General features: G+C 36.3%; 1 protein-coding gene and 1 long non-coding RNA gene across 23 annotated transcripts in view; one reads left to right on the top strand and one right to left on the bottom strand.

The window, feature by feature from the left end:
* PLEKHA5 (pleckstrin homology domain containing A5) overlaps positions 1 to 22,785 on the top strand; it is a 240,420-nt gene that overhangs the window by 154,610 nt on the left and 63,025 nt on the right. For 8 of the 22 annotated variants that reach the window (XM_019452118.2, XM_019452119.2, XM_053895171.1 and 5 more), the window contains 7 exons: positions 373 to 473; positions 4,728 to 4,843; positions 5,137 to 5,154; positions 8,606 to 9,073; positions 15,154 to 15,619; positions 18,881 to 18,964; positions 21,986 to 22,105. In XM_019452118.2, the coding sequence (XP_019307663.2) occupies positions 373 to 473; positions 4,728 to 4,843; positions 5,137 to 5,154; positions 8,606 to 9,073; positions 15,154 to 15,619; positions 18,881 to 18,964; positions 21,986 to 22,105 (1,373 nt within the window). Of the gene's footprint in view, positions 1 to 372; positions 474 to 1,683; positions 1,856 to 4,684; positions 4,844 to 5,136; positions 5,155 to 8,605; positions 9,074 to 15,153; positions 15,620 to 18,880; positions 18,965 to 21,985; positions 22,106 to 22,785 lie in introns of those variants that run through there. The other 14 variants (XM_019452120.2, XM_053895170.1, XM_053895177.1 and 11 more) reach the window with 4 other exon arrangements.
* Positions 20,114 to 22,693, bottom strand: LOC109268682 (uncharacterized). The gene is made up of 3 exons (XR_002080733.2): positions 22,329 to 22,693; positions 20,657 to 20,914; positions 20,114 to 20,134 (listed from the first exon to the last, which is right to left on the bottom strand). It is a non-coding gene; the product is annotated as an uncharacterized LOC109268682 (long non-coding RNA).

The following is a 22,785-nucleotide window of genomic DNA, read 5'->3' as shown; positions in this document are numbered from 1 at the left end:
TGTAAAGCTTCTGTGTCGTTACTTATGTACTAATATGTTTTCAGTGAATCACATGTCAAGGGTTTTGTAGAATGTGGTATATATGCTAAACCAATGTATGCTGTTTTCGTGTCTAATTGACGTTTTTCTGACGTGTGAGACCCATTTCTGATTTGCTTAGGATAGGGAAGCTTAATGAAGGTGAAGAAGCATATATGTTTTTGCTATTAATATTTCCTTTAAAGCCTTGTAAAGAACTATCTAAACAGCACACTGAATACAGTTCATTTACATGTAAGAACCTTTTGATTTGGTCAAAATACATTTTGAGAAAAGTTATTCTGCTTCGTGAGAACATTTAAAATTCTAATCAGATGTTCAATTATCTCTTAGATGAGAAAGAAGAGGGTATCCTGGGAAGCATACTATTACCTAGTTTTCAGATAGCCATGCTTACCTCAGAGGATCACATTAACCGCAAATATGCTTTTAAGGTAAGGAAGTAGTCATACTTTTTTAATTCTGTATTTGAATCTTGCACTGATTTAAAAAAATGGATATCGACCCATAGATTATTACAAAAAGATATTTTAGTGATGGTCATTTTTATATTTAAAATATATTAGTTAATAGTCTTAGGTTCCCTTTTAATTAGGAAGCGTTTTCTCAGATATCCAAGGGCCAAGTGTCTTTATACTTAAGAACGCTTCTAGATAAAGCAAATATGTGAAAATACTAATAATTGGTAAATACAGCTGTAGGTGTCCTGGTGGTCACTGTACTATTCTTCAAAGGTTACTTACTGTATGTTTGAAATGTTTCATTATAAGTTAGGGGAAGAGTACTATGAAAGAGAACAACTATGTTTTTTAACATAAGATATGTACATTTATGACCTCAGAGAATATTTGCAAAAATGTTCTCGGGTCTAAGTACATCATGAGTATCAGGTACATTTGAGATAATATGGAAGTTGAGACATTAAAAACGGTTATTAAATCCAAGCAGACCTGAGCCCACCTCCTCTGACAATACCCATCTGCTTCTGATAACGCTGGTTTGTAAAATACCTCAACTAAAAGGCCACTTTAATGATAGTTTGGTTATTTTTTGTTTTCAAAAACCATACTGCATTTTTTGCCTCATGATTATGGCTGAAATAAATTTCAGAGGTCACCTGTTTTTTAAGTCAGTCTTAAATTAAGAACTCTAAAGGGTTTGATGTAAAAACTTTGTTTTAAGGAAAAGGGGAAAAATTAGGGTAACACGTTTAACAGTGGAAATGTTTACCCCATTATAAAGTTTATTCCATTTTTAATTCCCATCCACTCTTTTTTCAAGAGTACTCAGGACTGCAGCTGATTTACAACTTTTGCTAATTCATACATTGCATTATTAGCTCTAGGAAAAAAAAGAGCAAAGAAGTTAATAGTGGTTGGGCGTGGGTGGATGGCCTCAATGAGAAGGTAATACCTGAGCAAACACTGTGGATAAGAAGGGAATGGCATAGAATTTCAATAAATTTTATTAACAGTATGAACCATAAAACAGAATTAAATATTTTAAAATGCTATAACAAAGTTAATTCTAGTAACTTTAATAACTTCATAAAGTTACTTTTACATGTAAAACCGTTTGATACTTATATTTGATCGTGAATTTATTTTTTTTGTTTCTTTGCTCATCAATTTGGCAAAAGGTTATTGAATTTGTACTCTTTGTAGGACTTTTTGCTGGGTTCTTAGACTTAAAAATATATATTTTATCTGTTACAAGTACAAGGATAGTAATTTCTCTCTCAAACTCTCTTTTGCAATGTTGTTTCCTCTGAATTTATGAGCACCTTTGGACACTGAATCTACTGCTTGTCATAGTGGTGAGTAGAAACTTCATGGACGATTGTGGGACTTGAAGCTAGGTAGCAAACTTGATCATCACCTAGTAAATATTTCCATTTGACATCTGGCAAGCATGGGTGTGGTTTGTTAGCATAGGAGTCATGGCCGTACCTGGATCTTCTTAGCACTAGCCCAGTCTTCCTTCCACTGATCACAAATATGGACCGTGGTCTTTCATTCATTGCTCCAGAACCCCACTAAAGCAGTGCAATGACACTTTGTGGTAGCTTTAAACATTTAACAACATGTAGCATTTCAGCTGTTTCTTCTAAATTGTTTCTGTGGATAGTTTTATATCTCTGATCAGTCAAGTGAGATTTGTTGGTTACATAGTTATTTGGATCACTGTGTTCATTTAATTCTATCTTGATTCTTCCTGGAAAAAAAAAAAATTGAAGAAGCTAATTTGATCTTGTTTAAATAAAGCAGATAGTCTAGGTTTTGGAGTAAAGTGTGTGGCTCCAGATTTATTCCTCTCATCTTTTAATGTTTAGCAGACTAACTACATACTTATTACTCTTTTCCTTTACTTCACTGTATGCCGAAAGAGTCTTTGTTTTTCTTTGTTCTTCAGTTATGTGATAGGAAACTGTCACAGGCATTTTTACATGGAAATTAAGAATGTTTCCTTCACAGAAGTCTCTTCCTCAGCCTCTTTTTCTACTTTGATACAGCTACTACTGCTGTCCTTCTTTGTCTTGTCAGCCCATGCATTAAGCCGAGCACTCAGTGTTCATATGTTGGATACCAGTTCCTGGTTGACATCTTTATTTCATTTCTCAGAAACAGGCAGATTGAACGACTGTAAAGATAAAAACCCACAGGGGTGCCTGGGTGGCCCAGTCGGTTAAGCATCCGACTCTTGATTACTGCTCAGGTCATGATCTCATGGTTGGTGAGTTTGAGCCCCACATCAGTATCTGAGTGCTGACAGTGGAGCCTGGTCAGGATTCATATTCTCTTTCTCTCTCTGTCTGTCTCTCTCTCTCTTCCCCTCCCCCATTCACACACACTCTCACTCAAAATAAATAAATAAACAAACTTAAAAAAAAAAAAAAAAAGGCAGGGGCACCTGGGTAGCTCAGTTAGTTAAAGGTCTGACTCTTGATTTCAGCTCAGGTCATGATCTCATGGTTCATGAGATCAAGCCCTGCACTCGGCTGTATGCTGACAGTGCAAAGTCTACTTGGGATTCTCTCTCCCTCTGTCTGCTCCATCCCCCACCACACATGCACGCGTGCGCGCTCGCTCTCTCTCTCTCTCAAAATAAATAAATAAGCATTTTAAAAAAAGATAAAAACGCACTTTCCAGTTACATAGGCTTTCCTCAACCCAAACATTTACATTTTAACTCTGAAACTTGAGATGAAAAGCTAAAGGGAAATACCGTTTTGAATCGTTTGTAAATCTTGTATGTTTGTGTGTAGACGTCTATAACGATTAAACAAAATGCCTTAACAGCAGCACCTTTTGAAGACTAAAGGAGTTGTTAACACAAAGGGGAAATGCGAGGACATGAACATTTCTATTAATTTTGTGGCTGGTTGTTCTGGAACATTATTTAATTGAAGTATAATCGACAATACTTCCAGGTGTACATCATAGTGATTTGATATTTTTTATATATTATGCAGTGATCCCCATAATAAGACTAGTTACCATCTGTCACCATACAAAGTTATTACAAGTGTCACTGACTGTGTTCCCTATGCTGTATGTTCCATCCCCACGACTTATTTATTTTGTACCTAGAATTTGATACCTCTTAATCCTCTTCAACTATTTCACCTACCCTCTAATCCCTCCTGCCTCTGGTAACCAAAAGTTTGTTCCCTGTTATCTTTGAGTCTTTCTGTTTTGTTATGTTTGTTCACTTGTTTTGTTTTTTAGGCTCCATCATATAGTCGTACAATATTTGTCTTTCTCTTTCAGACTTAGAACACTTGGTGTAATAGCCTCCAGGTCTCTCCATGTTGTCGCAAGATTTCATTTTCTTTTTTATGGCTGAGTCACATTCCAGTGTGTGTCTGTCAGTCTGTCTTTGTCTGTCTACTACATTTGCTTTATCTGTTCATCTATCACCGGACACTTAGGGTGCTTCCGTATCTGGCTGTTATAAATAATACTGCAGTGGGAGTGCATGTATCACTTTGAATTAGTGTTTTCTTCTTTAAATAAGAAGTGGATTTGCTGCCTTGTTTGGTAGTTCAATTTTTATGGAACCTTCTTGAATAAGAGGTATGAATTGTAGTAAATGGGAATTGCTAGGGAATTGGGCATGGGACAAGGACAGCAAAGGGGCACGACAACGTGCTTCATTTCTTACCTCCTTTCCTTCCCATACACCCTTTCCCTTGTTTTAATTTTCAAAGGAAAATGGCAGTGTTGGGAGGAAATTTTAATAGTTACTTTTTTTTTGAGATTGAATTATATTTTTCTTAAGTCACTCATTTCTGTAACTCTGTGTGTGAGACAAGTCTTGCTTGCTTTGAAAGTTGACAGTAATGGGGGCGCCTGGGTGGCGCAGTCGGTTAAGCGTCCGACTTCAGCCAGGTCACGATCTCGCGGTCCGTGAGTTCGAGCCCCGCGTCAGGCTCTGGGCTGATAGCTCGGAGCCTGGAGCCTGTTTCCGATTCTGTGTCTCCCTCTCTCTCTGCCCCTCCCCCGTTCATGCTCTGTCTCTCTCTGTCCCAAAAATAAATAAAAAAACGTTGAAAAAAAAAATTAAAAAAAAAAAAAAAAAAAAGAAAGTTGACAGTAATGATCTATGTAGGAACTACTTAACTTTCTTTCTTTTTCTTTTACAGATCCCATGTATCTATTTAAAATGATCCTATCATTTTCGATCAGGCAGCCCATCCAAACATGCGGACCTATTATTTCTGCACTGATACAGGAAAGGAAATGGAGTTGTGGATGAAAGCCATGTTAGATGCTGCCCTAGTACAGACAGAACCCGTGAAAAGGTAAAAGCTTGTAGGGAAAATAACTGTGATTTCCACTTACATTTTATTCCATGCCCTGCAAGTATATTGTTATCATAGTGCATATCATTTTATTACTCATGATACGAAATCATTTCTTCCTCAGAAAGCAAGGATTAATTCATGTTCTGTATTAAATTAATATACCTTTAGTTAATTTGAGATACCACCTGTGTTTTTATTCCCCATTTCCTCTTTATTCATTTTCACCTATCAGTGTACTGAGGTGAATCCAGAATCCTAACATTCAAACTGAATATTCTTTCTTCTTACAGAATTACCTTTAATTTCCGGTAAGTACGTTTTTAATTGTTATCTTAAAACTACACGAGACTGTTTCAAAGCCTAAATCTTAGAGAAGAATTTATATTCATGATGTTAATTTTATTGTGTTTTTATGCTATGTTGTATGTTTTTGAAGTTTAATAAATAGAAATAAAAAGTTTTGATGAGTTTCATTTCTTCAGCATTTCCTGGTTAATTCTGATGGTTTTATGATGAATGTCTCCAGAAAATAACTCAGCAAGCATTTAGATTATTTTTAAATATGTCTACTTTTTGATAAATGCTACCTTCTTTCTTTTGAAACTTCAATATTCAGATTCCTTGAGAGTACAAATATGTACTATTAAAATTGACCTGTGATTTTTTTCTTTTTGAACATCTGAATCATGTTAATAATCAACTATATGAAGAACTAGTGAGAGGAAATCTGTTTATAAAACTACTTAAATAGCAGCTGAATAATATGCTTTAAAAAAATTGTATTCCTGTAATTTGAAGAAAGATCTGTGACACAATTAAGTTTTTTTTCCAGTCAGTTACAGTTGAGCATATGTCTCATACAAGAAAGATGCTTCCTTGCAAGTTTATTCTCTTTTTCTCTCTTCTCAGGGAATTAGGGTACTGTTATAAACCTTTTCGTTTTGGTGGTGGGGGAGGGTTAGTGTACACATTAATAAAGTCTTTTGATTTGTTGGTTAAAGGACTGAAATTGATGTATATATTTGTGGTTTGTTTTTTTTTTTTTAATATCAAGTCCAAATCAACTTAACCAATCACTAGTAATTACAGCTAGGAAAAGTAAGAAGAGAAAAAGGAAGGCCCAGGATTAAATTCTAGGACACCTATTTAAAAAAAAAAAAAAAAAAAAAAAAAACTCAACCATCTGCATATTCTATGTGACAAGCTAATAAAAGGAAAATTGCTTTTGGAATCTCATGTGTAAAAATTACCTGATGGGGATTGCCTGGCCAGCTCAGTCGGTGAAGCATGGGACTCTTGATCCCAGGGCCATGAGTTTGAGCCCCATGTATGGTATAGCATTCACTTAAAAAAAAATTACCCAAATGGCCATAAAGATGAGGTGATTAGCACTAATAGGTAGAGGAAATGTGTAGGTGAAAAGAATTAATTAAAAGTATTAAGACAATTTTAACATCAGAGTAAAATTTTTAAGGAGTTATTTAGAATAAAGAAATCAGCATCATAGTTTACATATTTGATTTCCAGATAGTCTCATAATATATGTTGTCCTTATCTCAGAATTTCAACTTCCATTTTCTTTTCTTGTATTTTCCACTCTAAAAACTGATAATTACTCTTAATTTAGGGTGATAAAAATAATAGTCAATATTTTGGTTGGACTTCTAACAACCTATTAGTTGATTATGTGCCTGTAACAATGTTTAGCAGGTTGTATTGATATAATTTACTCAGTCAGAATTTTTTTTTTTTTTTTAATGTTTGTTTATTTTTAAGAGAGAGCATAGCCAGGGGCGAGGGGGCAGAGAATCCCAAGTGGGCTCTGTGCTGACAGCAGAGAGCCTAAAGCAGGGCTCAAACCCACAGACCACAAGATCACAACCTGAGCTGAAGTCTGATGCCTAACCCCACATAGGAAACCCTAGCCAGAAATTCTTGGAAACCACCTTTGTGCCCAGTCTGATGTCGGTCACCATTATCCTGTAGAAATTATGCTTTTTATTCTACTGCTAGCTGTTGGCATTTTTAGCCCGCCTTGTTAGCCTTACTTAATATTTCAAACTGAAGGAACCTAATTATTATAATATTTCATAAGTAGAGGGAGATTTTGTGTGTTTGGTTTTAAGGTAATGGGCTCTCTTTCATGTATGGCCAAAATACTTACAAATATTTATTGGAACCTATCATAAGAGATAAAACATCCAGCTTTTAACTAGGTAGTTAATTTCTTCTAAATTCATTTGTTCCATTCGAAAAGTCAGTATATATGTCTTTTTGTTACATGTCTTAAATGATAAGTCTTTGGAAAAATGAAGATTAAAAAGGCAATGCTGTTCTACTTTAAAATAATAGGTAACTAAGTCTAAAAACTTTTTTCAGATATTTGATATTCAATATTAAACCCACCCCCTCACTCCTAGAATTTAGTAAAGGTCAGTGTGCTTTTAGTGTAAATCTTCTCACACTTTTATCTTTTAAGATAAAGAAGCTCCATAGCGTATCTTAATAAACTTCCCCAGTGTCTAATATTGCTTCCAATCTAGAAGCTATGGGTTATATCCAACCTAAATATGTGGATAGCTTATAAATTTACTCTTAAGAAAAGTAGTCAGTCACATTTCTTTTCATTTTTTTTTTTTTTTTTTTTTTTTACATTCACTAATCGTATTCTAAACTCTGTCTATAGCTAAGTATGTATGGGTTATGCATTTCCTACTCATCACCAAAACTGGCAGCAATATCACACTTGGGACCTGATAGGAACATTATTATATATGGAAATGTAGAAGGTTGGCCAGTTCCTGAAAGGCCTCCCAGCTTGGCATGATCTTGGCAATTTCATGCAGGTTCAGACACTCAGCTTGGTCTTGTCAGAGTCTGGAGGTGATTGGTTTCAGAGAAGCTGACTCTCTTCAGAAAGTCCTAGATATAACAACTGGAATGGTGAGCAATAAAACTGTCCGGTGGCCCAGCAACGTACTGTTAATCAGCACATTCTTCCAGTGGGGAGATGGATATGGGATGCCAGATTCTAATCCAGAATTGCTTGATAAGACAGAATGATAATAGTAATAAAGTCTGTGGCAGCCACTGAAATATTAATCTGGTCCTCACACAATCCTGTAGTCCTGGTGCTACAGTTATCCCCACAGTAAATTTCTACACCTTGTCCAAAAACATAGCTAGTAAGAGATAGAGCTTATAGCAGTCTGGCTGTAAGAGTTCTTCACCAAAAGTAAGGTCCTCTTGAATACAAACATAGAGTTAGTAAGTCATATGGTTCAGATCTTGGACAGCATCAGACTGTAATTTCTTGGTGCAGCCATTTCCGCAAACCAGATTCATGTTGTCTCAAGATGAGTTAACCCTCCTGGCTGGAAGCCACGTTGTGTATTTCAAATGACTAGCTGCTGTGGTCCTTTACGTGTGGATTTTGAGGTTTTACTGTCAAAGGGCAATCTTAATTTGCTTTATTTCCAGATTTCTTATGGGGACACTCATCACTTCTTATCCTCCAGTGCTTTATACACCATACATTTTATGTTTTCTTCCCCTCCCACATTTGTATTTATGCATTTTGGTGTTGTGCTTGAATTTTCATATCATAACATTGGGGGTTTGTACAGACTTGTTTTCTGTGACCCTTTCAGGTTTTTCCATAAAGTCAAAGGTAATTTTACATTTTTCCTAGATTGAATCCAAGAAATAACATGCGCATTATTTCATCTGATTTACTACGATTTTCTTCTCTGATTTCAGAGTGGACAAGATTACATCTGAAAATGCCCCAACTAAAGAAATCAATAACTTTCCCAACCATAGAGTGCTAATTAAACCAGAGGTCCAAAATAACCAGAAAAACAAAGAAATAAGCAAAAATGAAGAAAAAAAGGCATTGGAAGCTGAAAAATACGGATTTCAGAAGGATGGTCAAGATAGACCTTTAACAAAAATTAACAGTGTGAAGTTGAATTCTCTACCATCTGAATATGAGAGTGGGTCAACATGTCCAGCTCAGACTGGACACTATAGACCAGTCAACGTGAACAGTTCAGAGAACAAAACTGTCAATGTCAGCCTGGCAGATCTTAGAGGTGGAAACCACCCAAATACTGGGCCCTTACACACAGAGGCTGATCGAGTCATACAGAGGACAAACTCAATGCAACAGTTGGAACAGTGGATTAAAATCCAGAAGGGGAGGGGTCATGAAGAAGAAACCAGGGGGTAAGTATCTTGTCATAACATGTCCTGAACCCACGTTTCTTTCATACTGTGTTGGTGAAGATTGGTTTCTGAGACACCTGTTGAAAAGTATTAGTTTAAATTGTGTTTTAGACACTATAGCTTCATTTCTATCTTTTCTTCATGGTAATCAGACGTAACTGTTTTTCCTGTTTCTCATTATGCTGTCCAGATTTCTCACAGAGGTCCTTCCCTGGTAGAGGAGAAAGTTAGATAAACAAGTGCAATACACTGTTACAAAATGAAGGCAAAAACAGGGTGCTTACAAAAACAGGTTTCAGGGACACCCAACCCAACCTAGGGGTCCAGGAAAACTGTTCTGCAGGAAATGAAATACGAGCTGAGTTGTAAAGGGTGGCAGGCTGATAATTGGCTTAGATATGCAAAACTGCAGAGTTGACAGAGCTGGAATCCAGGCTTAGGTACAACCTCTGTGATGATGCATGAGAACCAAGGCTGGGGAGATAAGCCAGAAGAGATGTTTTCAGATTTGGTGTTTCAGAAAGATCACTCCCACCGAAGAATCTGGAGAATGAATTAGAGAAAGTTCAAACACTATTGGAGTAAGTGAAATGAGGAGAGAGAGGGGATGTATTTAAGGTGGGATTGACAAGACTAGTTGAGTGCTTGGATGGGCTTGATTGCAAACTAGTCTCAGTCTGATAGGGGAAAATCAAGCATGACACCTGCTTTTAGGACTCTGGTCATCAGGGATTGTCTGGTGCCTTTTACTGCATGGAAAAGATTTGGGAAGAGAGAAAGTAATGAATAATTGGACACGTTCAATTTGAGGCGGCCTGTATGTAGTCTGTAGCTCCAAAGAGAAATCTGGACTTGAGTAAGTTTTGGGGCATCATCATCGTATCAAAAGCGCTTAAAGGTAAGGATGAAAATAGATAAATTCATTCAGCTGGAAGCTAGATAAAATAAAGATTCTACAGGAAAACCTGAAAGAAAATTTACATTTAAGGGAAAAAGAATTGAGGGACCCGCAAAGGAGATGAAAAATAAAGGCCAGAGGAGATGGAAGAAAAGCGGGCCCCTACAATGGGAAACAGTGTTCTGTCATTAGGCCAGAATTTGGTGATGCAAAACCTAAAAAAGACTTTAATGTGCTTGTGGGCAGAAAAATTACCTGAAGAGTTATTGCGACTCTTACCTCTCAGTAGTAGAAAACCAAAAAACAATGACATTAATGATGTTTTGGTTAAGTGAAGATTAACTTAACAGTTCTTCCAGTTTGCTCAGTTGTCATGGCTGATGTCTGCAGCTGTCAGCCAAAGTCTCTCTCCTTTCAGGAGCCGCTCAAAGGCCTGGGTACACTTGGCCTCATCTTTTGTTATCTCAACCAGCACTGCAAAACACTCTTGCAGCGTGTTGTTCACTTCCATTTTCTTTTTCTCCACCCTCAGTGCTCACTTTTCTGATTTTCCCAAGGAAGGGTTGTGAGAAATATTTGCTATTTCAAAAATAAAGTTTGATTAGACAGAAGGAAAACCAGAGTTAATTCCGGGGGGGATAAATGAACGGATGTTTGGTAGTACTTAAGGTAACCATTTTCAAGGAAACAATAATAAAAATGCCAGCCAGAAAATTTTCTGAATCTCTACCCAGAAAATTAAACCTCACTTCTTAATGAAATCACTTCTCCTCAATGATTCTATACTTTCTTACAGTTGAAACTGTATAATTAAAGTGGCTTGACAAACATCTGGAAGTTAGGGTTTTCTTAATTGTTGAGCATAAATAATATTTTCCAAGAACTTTTAGGTCTCTTGATAGGTATAATTAACACACATAAAGTCTTTCTGTGTGACTTTTTTCTTTTGAAAGCAGACTTACAGCTTCTCAAGGTATTTTGAGCTAAGATTTTCTCTGCCTTGCCTCTCCAACTTTGGAGTCACTGGCTAGAGTCTACTTTGGGTCATTGAGATATATCACCTACATTATTATATGAACTTCATATTTTAAAAAATAGGATGTTTTATAATACAATAATTTTTATTGGTGGAAAGAAGCATAAGGGTTATTCATAGTATAATTCATTTTGTAAAACTTTGTGGAAGCCTTGCTATTATTATTAAAGTTCTGATAGAAAGAAAAGGGGTTTAATATTTAGTCAAATAGTAGATCCCTGCATCTGTGAACAGAGCTTTAAAGTTTCTTTGTGAGTGGCAGGCACTGTTAAGATGCATGGTGCCTTAATCCATTGTTCTGCATGGCAGAATCACAGGGACAGGGTTTTCATGGTGTTTGACAGGCAGCTGCTAGTGAATGGAGCACCAAACCTGATGAAGGAGCTTACAGTGTTCATTTCTTAAGCTTTCACTTAAAAGTAAATCACACTTTGCTTAATTTGAATTTCTTTGGGGAAAACCACTGAAGGAAACTCGTTTTTGAAAAACAGGTCTCAAAATGCTAGAAAGTATATGTGGTAAAAATAAATTTACTTGAAAATAACCTAACTTTGTACTAAAATTCTTCAAAAGTGGTTCCAAAGATGGCAGAAGAGCCTTTTAAACTTTGTAGTCATTAATTAGCCAAGTTCAGTAGGGAAATAGCATACTGTTAATGATCATAGGATAGGTTAATGGCTCCAGTTGAATATACATGTCTACAGGAGCGTCCAGCTCACATATTGTGAATGCTTCAGAGCACTGATGGAGGGTTTTGGTGTAATAGACTTTCTGAGCTGGAACTCAAACATTAGTTTATGGGCAGTTTTTATTGTGTTTTAAATTAAAAATATATGTCCATTCGTTATATGGTTAGAAATAGTTTTTTCCCACATTTCCAAACTAGATACAAAGTTAACATTTATATTTTCGGTATGTGCTTCTATGGTATAGTTCACTGCTTAGTACAGAGCTTTTTGCATATTAAAGTCTCTATAATAGTTCTTGAATTTGCAAATGACCAAATCAAGGTATATTGGGGTAAATTGCTTTAGTACTAGGACAGAAGTTCTAGGACAGTGTCTATTTCTGTGATTGACTTGCTTCCTAGCAGATAGCTGCGGGGTTGCCAACTCTGAACTTCTTCCAGTTTCTAGCTTTGTTGTTAACAGAGAAGGTAGGGATAGGAAGGGAGACCAAGCAGGGGGGAAAACAAATAGGAAATATTTGTGGCAAGAAAGCAGCAAAGAATAGAAGAACCTTTATACTGGTTGTGTCAGAGCACTGGGTACCTTTTTTCTTCACTCCAGCCCCAAAGACCTCCAGTGGTTAGCCTCGCTGCAGCAGTTCCTGTTGGGGTGTGAGGGGCATGTGCAATTTTAAGCAAGCCTGTTGTAAGTAAAGACATTGAAAAGCTGAAGAACAACCAGCGTGATGAAGGAAATTTAGTTTAGGGGGGATGGTTAAAGGAATTGGAAATATTTCGAATACATAAGACATGGAGTTTAGAACTGTAAGATGGCTTTATGATCACATCATCTCATAGATGAGAAAACCAAATCTCCCAAAGTTTCAGTTTGCTAGATTTGAGTATCATATGAAGGACTCTAGTAGCATTTTAAGATTATGCCCTTCCAGGTGTATTTTTATTTTTAATTAAAGAGTAAAGTTTTTAAAATAATTTTCGTGGTTTGGGGAAAATTTTTTACATAGAAGGATTGTTTTGCTTCTTCATTAAATCCAAAAGTCTAGGAATCATTGGCATAATGAAAAGAGTGCTGCTTAAGGAAGCAAGAGCTCACATGCCACTCCTAGTGGGCTCACTAACTCTTCCTTTAACCCACATATTAAAAGGAGCATGAGGGACGCCTGGCTGGCTCAGTTGGAAGAGCCTGTGATTCTTGATCTCAGGGTCATGAGTACAAGCCTCACATTGGGTATAGAGATCACTTTAAAAAGGAGAAAACATTAAAAGAAGTATGCGCTCTTGGTCTTTTCCACACACCACCCCCACCAAAACAAAACAAAAACACCATGCTCTCTAACATTCTCTGAGTCCCAGAAGATGTAATTCATCCAAGGTCTCCTTATACATAAGTAGGAGAGCAAGAATCTTGGCCCTCCTGACTCTTGATCAGCTGCTTTTTCCCACTTTATTATTTTGTCATATTTTTCACAGCATTATCCCTTCTGTGGGTGCTTTAAGCCACAAAAAAGTGTATTTAACTTGAGACTTCCTCTGGTGTTTTTGTAGAGGTAACATAATTTTACTGCCCTCGTAGGCACAAATTATGCAGGGATTTTTATTATCACCATTCCTCTTAGCTCAAACGCACCCAATTCATTACACCTAATCATCACAATGAAATCTTTTTTTACTACGGTACATTAGTGTTTACACATTGTCACTGACAACAGTCTTTGGGTCAAACAGCTCTGACATCCAGCTTATCAGCCAAGGATTCCCAGATGGTGAAAGAGTGTGGTCAGGTAATTTACGCATTAAGTCTTCTACCCTTTCTGGCCTATGTAATCACCACCTTTTTTGACATTTTAACACCCAGTAGGAGGCAGCAAAATAGTATGCAATCATGCGTGCACACTTGCAGACTACACTCTATGTTGAAAATACAGTGCACAGAAGAAATGTGTTAATGTTGAAAGAAGAGGTTGGAAAACCTGGGTGTATGGGTGTATTAGTTGATTGAATTACATTTTATATTAGAATATAGATTTATGCCAAGTGTAGATGCTAGCAAGATGAATACTTATGATTAATATTGATCTTTTAAATCTTGATTTTATTGTGGTTATTGTTATTAAAAAGATTGTGTTTGCATGTAGAACTTGAATTGTAATTGCACCTTATTCTTACCTCTGAAGATAATGGGGGAACACAAATCCTAACTTTTTAAGAAACTTTTTTATATAATGTATCTGACCTAGCATGAGGTTAGCAAAGGATAGTTAAAACAGTGTTTTTATCACAGAGTCTTTTTTAAAAATTGTAAACTAAAATTCTACTTTATTCTCTCATTTCAGGAAACATTAGGAAATCTGTGCTTAGTAATATGCCTTATGTATCCATGTCCAAAAATATAGCATTTTAACAGAACTTTATTTTAGATGCTTAATATACATGAGAATTTTTAGATTGCTTTAAAAAGCCTGCCACAAATATTTATACCAAGGTGGAATATTCATTTCCATGCTAGAAACATGTAAAACTCCTGAGATTTGCAGTTGTATATCTGGATATTACCATGTTTAAGTGTTTTGTCTTTAAATAGTTAAATTATGGGGCGCCTGGGTGGCTCAGTCGGTTAAGCGTCTGACTTCGGCTCAGGTCACGATCTCGCGGTCAGTGAGTTCGAGCGCCACGACGTGCTCTGGGCTGATGGCTCGGAGCCTGGAGCCTGCTTCCGATTCTGTGTCTCCCTCTCTCTGCCCCTCCCCCGTTCATGCTCTGTCTCTCTCTGTCTCAAAAATAAATAAACGCTAAAAAAAAAAAATAATAATAAATTAAAAAAATAAATAAATAAATAGTTAAATTTCAAGCTTTAGCTTCCAGTCACTTTTATTTTTCAAATTAAGAAAAGATATCAAGGAGAGTTTTCTCTTCACACCACAAATGTACTGATGCGCTTCTTCCCAGAAATAGTCCTGCTTTCTGAAAGAAACATTGTAATAGAGGAGTCACATATACCTGCAGGGATTCATTTCCTGTCTTCTTGCTCTATAAGACAACTCAAACCCTTCAGTATTCCATTCTTACTTACCTTTTGAAAAGAGCCTAGGAGTTTGTTTATATAAAAACAAGATACAGAGACAAACTTAAGATTAGATCTTGGATATTCTTACAAATAAGTATTTTTCCTTTTTTTAACCAAACTGCACGTTGTGTGGAATTAACAGTCTTTTATGTAAATAACAAAGATACTTTTTACTTAATGTAGTAAAGTCATCAAATTGAATTTCATAAAAAGGTCGAAATGTGTTCGTTAATATTTTATACCCTGTGTAATATTTTGATCAACTTTTTAAAAGTAAGTCCCAAAATATACTTTACTTACCGGCAGGAAAAAAAAATTTACTCTAATTTAGAATCTGGAAAACAACTCTCTTCTTCATTTTTATATTTCAATTTTTTTTTTTTTTTAATTTTAGAGTCATTTCATACCAAACGTTACCAAGAAATATGCCAAGCCACAGAGCCCAGGTTATGGCCCGCTATCCAGAAGGTTACAGAACACTCCCCAGAAACAGCAAGACCCGGCCTGAAAGCATCTGCAGTGTAACCCCTTCCACTCGTGACAAAACAATAGGGCCTGGAGCAGAAGAGAAACGGAGATCAATGAGAGATGACACGATGTGGCAGCTTTACGAATGGCAGCAGCGTCAGTTTTATAATAAGCAGAGCACCCTCCCTCGTCACGGTACTTTGACCAGTCCTAAAACCATGGTTAATATTTCTGATCAGACAATGCACTCTATTCCCACATCACCTTCCCATGGGTCAATAGCTGCTTATCAGGGATACTCCCCTCAACGAACATACAGACCGGAAGTGTCTTCGCCAATTCAGAGAGGAGATGTGACGATAGACCGCAGGCACAGGGCCCATCACCCTAAGGTAACATATCTGCTAATCTTGTGTTAACTACTACTTTACGGATGTTGTGTTTTATTTCTGTCCACCTATTCTTTTTTCTTAACGGGAGAGACAAAAAACTAGGTAGGCAAGGCAGCTCCTTTGTTTTAAAAATTAAGGAAGAATATGGGACGCCTGGGTGGCTTAGTTGTTTAAGCGTCCGATTCTTGGTTTCAGTTCAGGTCATGATCTCACAGTTTGTGAGTTTGAGCCCCGCCATGGGTCTCTGTCCTGACAGTGCAGAGCCTGCTAGGGATTCTGTCTCTCTGCCCCTCCCCCTGGCATGCATTCATATTCTCTCTCTCTCTCTCTCTCTCTCTCTCTCTCAAAAAAAATAAATAAATAAACTTTTTAAAAAATCATAAATGTCTTTTTTAAAAAATTAAAATTAAAAAAGAATAATCTCTAGTGTCAGAATCTCACATGTAAAAACCTAAGCTTGCAACACATCATCTTTTGAGAGCACAAAAATGTTTATTTTGAGCAGATGTGTTATGCATTCTTCTATGCTCCATAGCCTATGTCATCAGCTTTCCATGTAGGTTAAGACCACTTGCATTTTTATTGGCTCTTCACACACTGGAAAATTCTATTCCTGTCCTCTTCCAGCAGCATACCTGTATTCTTGCATCAGGTTCATCCTGCACTTGGCTAAGATAAAAGTGCTGAGCTCAGGGCGCCTGTGTAGCTCAGTTGGTTAGGCATTCGACTCTTGGTATAGGCTTAGGTCAGGATCTTGTGGTTCATGAGACCATGAGATTGAGCCCCACTGTTAGCGCAGAGCATGCTTGGGATTCTCTCTCCCTCTCTCTGCCCCTCCCCCCATCCACTCTCTCACTCTTATTCTTGGTTTCTCTTAAAATAAATAAACTTTTTTTAAAGAAAAGTGCTAATCTCTTCTAACCAGCTGCATATATGGCTTATTGAAATCATCTCCTTATGTACCCAATTTAATATTAGGATAACAATGCAGGGTGGCATATATACTTTTTAAAAATTAAGATACACATAGAGATCATGTTTTAATTTGTACATGAAGTTGGTTTAAGCATTGCTTAGTAGATTATTTGGAGTTAATTCAAATAATTAGCTTTTGTGTTGGTTAGCTTTTTATAATACTAAAGCACATGTTTTGATCATTCAGCCTGTATGCAGCCAGTTGTTTAATGTCTATCCTAAAATGAAAAGGAATTTTTCTGTCATTTTCTTTTTAATTCTAAAGAATTTCTTACTTTACACCATTTTAAAATGTACCTTTTCTTATCCCTCTGACAGACTGAATCCTTCAGTTATAACATTGCATAAAGTATATGTTTGATATAAATAAGGTGTATGTTTTCCATAAATAAGCATTAGTTAGAAATGAATAAGTCAGTCAGGAATTTTTCTTCTTGGAGGAAGCTTTAGTTTGCCTCACCAAAAAAGGCTCAGGTTGAACTCCATCATAACAGAGTTCAGTGTTTTGTCACTTTGTACATCCAACAACTAAATCATCTTTGATTTAAAAAAAAAAAAATGGTAACAATATTTAAGAGAAATCTGATTCAGTAGTGTGTGGTTGAAACATGTTCTCCTGGGAATTAGCATTTTTTATTATTTTTGACCTAAATGTATCATCTGTTTCAAAAACAAATATAAAATGAATGTATGCTCTCTGTCTAGTTCCTAATCAACTACTGGTCTACTCCTCTTCCCAAAAAACTTCTTAAACATTGCCAAAATTTTCTTTCAAACTCTCCTGTCATTTTCCTTGATGTGATCATTGGTTCCCAAAATATGTTCGTGGACCCCTGTGGGGTTCCCATGACCCTTGCAAGGAGTCTAGTCTGTAAGCTCAAAACTATTTTTATAATGGCAATAATAAGACATCATTCATTGCGTTACCATTTTCTGAGTGCAAAAGCAACGATGGGTACTGGCACATTAGCGTAAATCAGGGGGCAGCTCCCAACTGTGAATTTTTAAATTCACTTAAAAATCCCTTTGATGAAGCAATGAAAGATAATTTTATTCAATCTTGACCTTTCATTATACATCATTTTCATAGTGTGTGTGATGAAATGGGAAACGGTGCATAAAGCAATTTCTCTTGCGTACCAAACTACTAACATCAAGGTTGACTCAGAAAAAGATACGTGTGATTGAGTTGCAAGCTGAACTAGCTCCTTTTTTCCTGAAACACCATTTTTACTTGAAAAGATGAATGACAGACACACTACGGTTGTTCACACTCGGTATTTGACAGACACTTCTCAGAGTGAAATGCTATCCTGTCACTTCCAGGAAAACAACCAACAGTATTTGTCACTGATGACAAATTTGAGCTTTCAAGCAAAAATTAGAATTTTGGAAATGTTGTATCTGCCACTGTGAGCTTGACAGCTTTCTGGTGCTTAAAGATTAGCAGTATTAACAAATGTGTGTTACTGGTATTGTATACTGATACGTGTCAACATCTGCAGAATTCACCGAACCAGCACTTTCCACATGACCAGAGTTTGCTATTACAAAATCACAGATGGGTAAAAAATTCATTTAAAGCATAAACACCAGGCATACCTCATTCTTGTGTGCTTCGCTTTATTGCACTTTGTAGGTGCTGCATTTTCTACAGATTTAAAGTTTGCTCCCATTCTGTGTCATGCAAGTCTGTCAGCACCATTTTTCCCACAGCATTTGCTCACTTCTGTCTCTGTCATGTTTTGGTAATTCTCACATTATTTCAAACCATTCTTTTACTGTTATATTTGTTATGGGGATCTGTCATCAGTGATTACAATTCACTGAAAGCTCAGATGATGGTTAGCATTTCTTGCAGTAAAGTATCTTTTAATTAAGGTGTGTATGTGTATATATATATATATATATATATATATATATATATATATTTTTTTTTTTTTTTTAGACATAATGCCTTTGCACATTTAATAGCATAGTGCAAACATAACTTGTACATGCAATGGGAGCCCAAAAAACTCATTTGACTCACTTTATTGCATAATTCACTTAATTGTAGTAGTCAGGAACTGAACTCACAGTATCTCCTAGGTATGCCTGTAAAGTAATAGCTGTTAATGTGAAAAGGTCATTGATACAGTTTCAGATAACATTTGCAACTAACTTTTAATATCTACTTTCATTAGCACTAATAACAAATTTTAAATGATATTTTATAATGTAAATTTAAGATTTCTCATCATTGACATTGACCACAGAATTTATATTGTACCTTTATTTTCCTAGCATGTCTATGTGCCTGACAGAAGGTCAATGCCAGCTGGCCTGACTTTACAGTCTGTTAGTCCCCAGAGCCTCCAAGGCAAAACGGTGAGTTCAGTATTTTTATTTATCATATCATGTTTTATTTATGTGCTACACATGATAGCACATATCTTACAGAGCATTTAAGTTTGAATTTTCAGAGAGGTTCCTCCCAAAGAAAAACTGTTGCTACTTTTGTGAAAGAGAGCTCATCAGAAGAGTTTGGGATCGTGCAGCCACTTCTCTATCTGACTAGAGAAATCTCCCAAAATGTCATATTGCCTAAATATGAGATTATATTTTCAGGGCTTATTGTATAACCTGGGTGGGTTTCTTTACTTCGTTGGATGCTGATTACCTCCTTCTTCTTTTTTTTTTTTTTTTTTTTTTTAAGTTTATTTATTTTAAGAGAGAAAGGGAGCACACAAGTGGGAAGGGACTGAGAGAGAGAATCCCAAGCAGGCCCTGCACTGTCAGGGCAGAGCCCGACATGGGGTCTCGAACCCACGAACCGTGAGGTTATGACCCGAGCCGAAATTAAGAGTCAGATGCTCAATTGACTGAGCCACCCATGTGCCCCGATTCCCTCATTCTTAAAACCGAAGTTGGAGTTGTTGATTAGTGGAACAAATCTAGCAAGCAACCGTGTGTAGTCACACTATGGGCCTATTAAGAAGTCTCTCCTAGGGGACACTTGGGTGGCTTAGTCGGTTAAGCATCCGAGTCTTGATTTCAGCTCAGGTCCTGATCTCACAGTTAGTGGGATCGAGCCCCACATCAGGCTCTTTGCTGGCAGCATGGAGCCTGCTTGAGATTCTCTCTCTCCCTCTCTCCCTACCCCTCCCCCACATACAGTCATTCTCTCTCTCTCTCTCAGATAAATAAAATTTAAAAATTAAAAAAAGTTTCTCCCATACATTTTTGCATAGATTAACTACTTTAGAGAGGAAAAAACTGATTTACATATTTATGCAGAGAGAGACTATAAAAATACTAGGTGCAAGCAAGTACTTACCATTACCATTTCATTGTCAGTATTATGTTCAAAGTGGGAAGGAGTTTTATTACCAGGACACTGTTATTCTTCACATTAAATAGAAAAGATGACTTTCATTACTTCATTTTATTTTAATGGCATTGTTTTATCTGTGCATTAATATCAGTAGGTAGTCTCAGTTCCTGTGAAGATGTGATTTGAGGATCTATCTATATAGTTGTTCATTTAAAATTCTCTTCCTGCAGGAATCAAAACAAATTCCTCTTATGTGTTTTGCAGATGTTGTTTTATTTCATCTCTGAGTCTTTTACATGCTAACATATAAGACAGGTGTCCTGGCTTTAAACTGTTTCCAGCTTATTTATTAAAGGTTATAAATATTGCTTGAGTAAAACTGAAAACTTTTAAATGTTGTAATTTTTAAATATTAGATTGGTGATCTGCCAAGAAACAGACATTTATCGTAAGATAATGCTAAGTATCGTCTTATGAATTTTTATCTTCTGCCTTGCTCCCTCTAGTGGATAGTTAGGATAAAATGTACTTATCACCTTTGTGGGTCAAAAAATGTGCCCGTTTTTATTTTGCCTCAAAATTCAAATATGTAGCAAACTTACTGGAATCTTTCATCCTTTTGAAAATTTCTTAATCTTTTTAACTCAGTAAATAATAAACCAGAGTTTCAAAATTCCTTCTTTTGATATTTTTTTCAAATACCACTCTGGGTCTTAAGACTGTCTGAATCCCTTACACGACCCTACCTTCTCCTTGGCAAGACCTCAAGAGCTTGATATGGTGGTCATAAGACCTGGGCTCTCCCATAGTCACGAGGTCACCAGATGTGGTTGGCATCAGAACAAAAGCAGTTATTCTTCTCCTGTCGTGAAATTTCTTCCTTAAGTCACACACATACACATTCTTTTACTCTTTAATATAAAAGAGCATTGTCTCATCTACATAGATAGCTTAATCTGAAGAATCCCGTAGTAACTCTTACTTACTTCTGACATTTTTCTTACCTAAAGGCAATAAAATTTCATATAAAATTTCAAATAACAGTTAAAAATTATTTCTGTCCCTTAAAAAAATTGTATAGAATATAAAGACATGGCAAATGAACAGAACAGAAGAGAGCTGGTGTAATACTGTGTTATAGGCAATATAAATCAATCTCAGGACCATTTTTTGGCCTGGAAGTTTTAAGACCACGCTGTAGCCCTGAAGTGATGAGTCTCTCTCTTGCCCATCTGCAGTTTTTAATCATAACAAAGCTCACAGAAACATCAAATAATATTTTACGGCCTATAAGACTGCCAATGACCATACTTTATTGCATTTCTAACAAAGAAAAATGTATCAGATTGGCCTGTTAAGGAATTTTATCTACCTTTGAAAATTTATTCGTCTTAGTGTTCATAGTAACCAATCAGGAACCAGAGTGTGGGAGGAGAGTTTATGTACTCATGGAACCTTTCTGTTGGTATTAAATGGTGTCCTTCCCCCCCCCCCCTAAAAAATAAAAACTGATCTTTGGTTATTTAAAATATCCTGTGAATGCATTAGCAGTGACATTTAGAAATATAACTGGGAAGCAATTAATAGACCCCAGGTACTGAGTTTAATATGAAGATATCCAAGTTTTACATGAATTTGAATGCTTTTTATTTACCTTCTGTCTCTAAAATAGAATGTTGGACATGCAGTTATTGTTCTATTGCTGTAAAAGTCTTAGGCATCACTTAAAAATATCTTTTAATGATAATTTTTTAATAACTCTTATGTACAAACCTTTACAGTTGTTTTTTGGCATTGTGCTTTTTAATACTTAACATTTAGTATTCTCTCATGAATTCTGAGAAAGTGCCTTAATATACTGTTGTTTTGCTGTATCTTTTAAAGTAACACTGTTCCTTCTATTTCTCTAGATATCTATGCATTTATGTAGGACCTATCATCATAGTGCCTAGGCACTATGTTTGATGTCAACCGTAAGAGGAAACTTGCCAAGAAATCTTGGTTTAATATCTGTCACTTAAGACAACAATTAATCTGTTTTCCACTGTTTGGATTCTTAAATTGTACTCCTTCAGCCAGAGGAGCTTACGCTGCTGCTAATAAAGCTGAGACGGCAGCAGGCCGAACTGAGTAGTGTCCGGGAGCATACATTAGCACAGCTCATGCAGCTGAAACTTGAGGCCCACAGCCCAAAGGTCAGCTATGAAGAGTTTTGTATGTGTCATCTGCCATTACCACTTACCTTGAGCCATTCGTTAATCAGTTTGATCGGTGTCATTAGTGTTGAGCATGAGCCCATACAATCATTGCAGTGACATTATGATCTCCTATTGACCCTTTGAGAATTCACTTATTTATATGTTATTAAAGGGAAATACGGGTAGGATGGATTTCTTCTTGGCCTTCCAGCCCACTCACCCACCAACTTTTGGTCGTGAGGAAGGAAATGCATACAGACTTCATTCCCCTTGTACCGTAGCTTCCACAGCTGATGAAACAGATGATTGAAAAGTCCTATAATTTCCTGGAAAGTAATGAGTTGAAAATTGGTTGTAACTGTAATAATACTGCCTTATAAATGTCAGAGATTAAGATATTTCTTTTGTTCTTGACTAAAAGAATGAACACATGCAAACATTTCTCAAAGGGTTTAATAGCCTCTGGTTATATGAGAAACATCCAAAGAAGTCGTACTGTGTCACAGAAAAGTATTAACATGTAAAACTTCTAACATTGAATCTGCCAAAGCCATTTGAAGGATTTTCCTGCTGAATATTTTAGCTTCTGTGCATGTCTATTTAATTTCTTACAAAACTAAGTGTAATTTTTAATAATTTAATATGTCATCTGTACAATTTACAGGGAGCATGTATGT

This window comes from Panthera pardus, unplaced genomic scaffold (genome assembly GCF_024362965.1).
Source record: "Panthera pardus isolate Hobbes unplaced genomic scaffold, ASM2436296v1 HiC_scaffold_6, whole genome shotgun sequence".
NCBI classification, from domain to species: domain Eukaryota; kingdom Metazoa; phylum Chordata; class Mammalia; order Carnivora; family Felidae; genus Panthera; species Panthera pardus.
The sequence above is the reverse complement of the archived record's forward strand: the minus strand, read 5'-3'. Positions and strand labels throughout refer to the sequence as shown.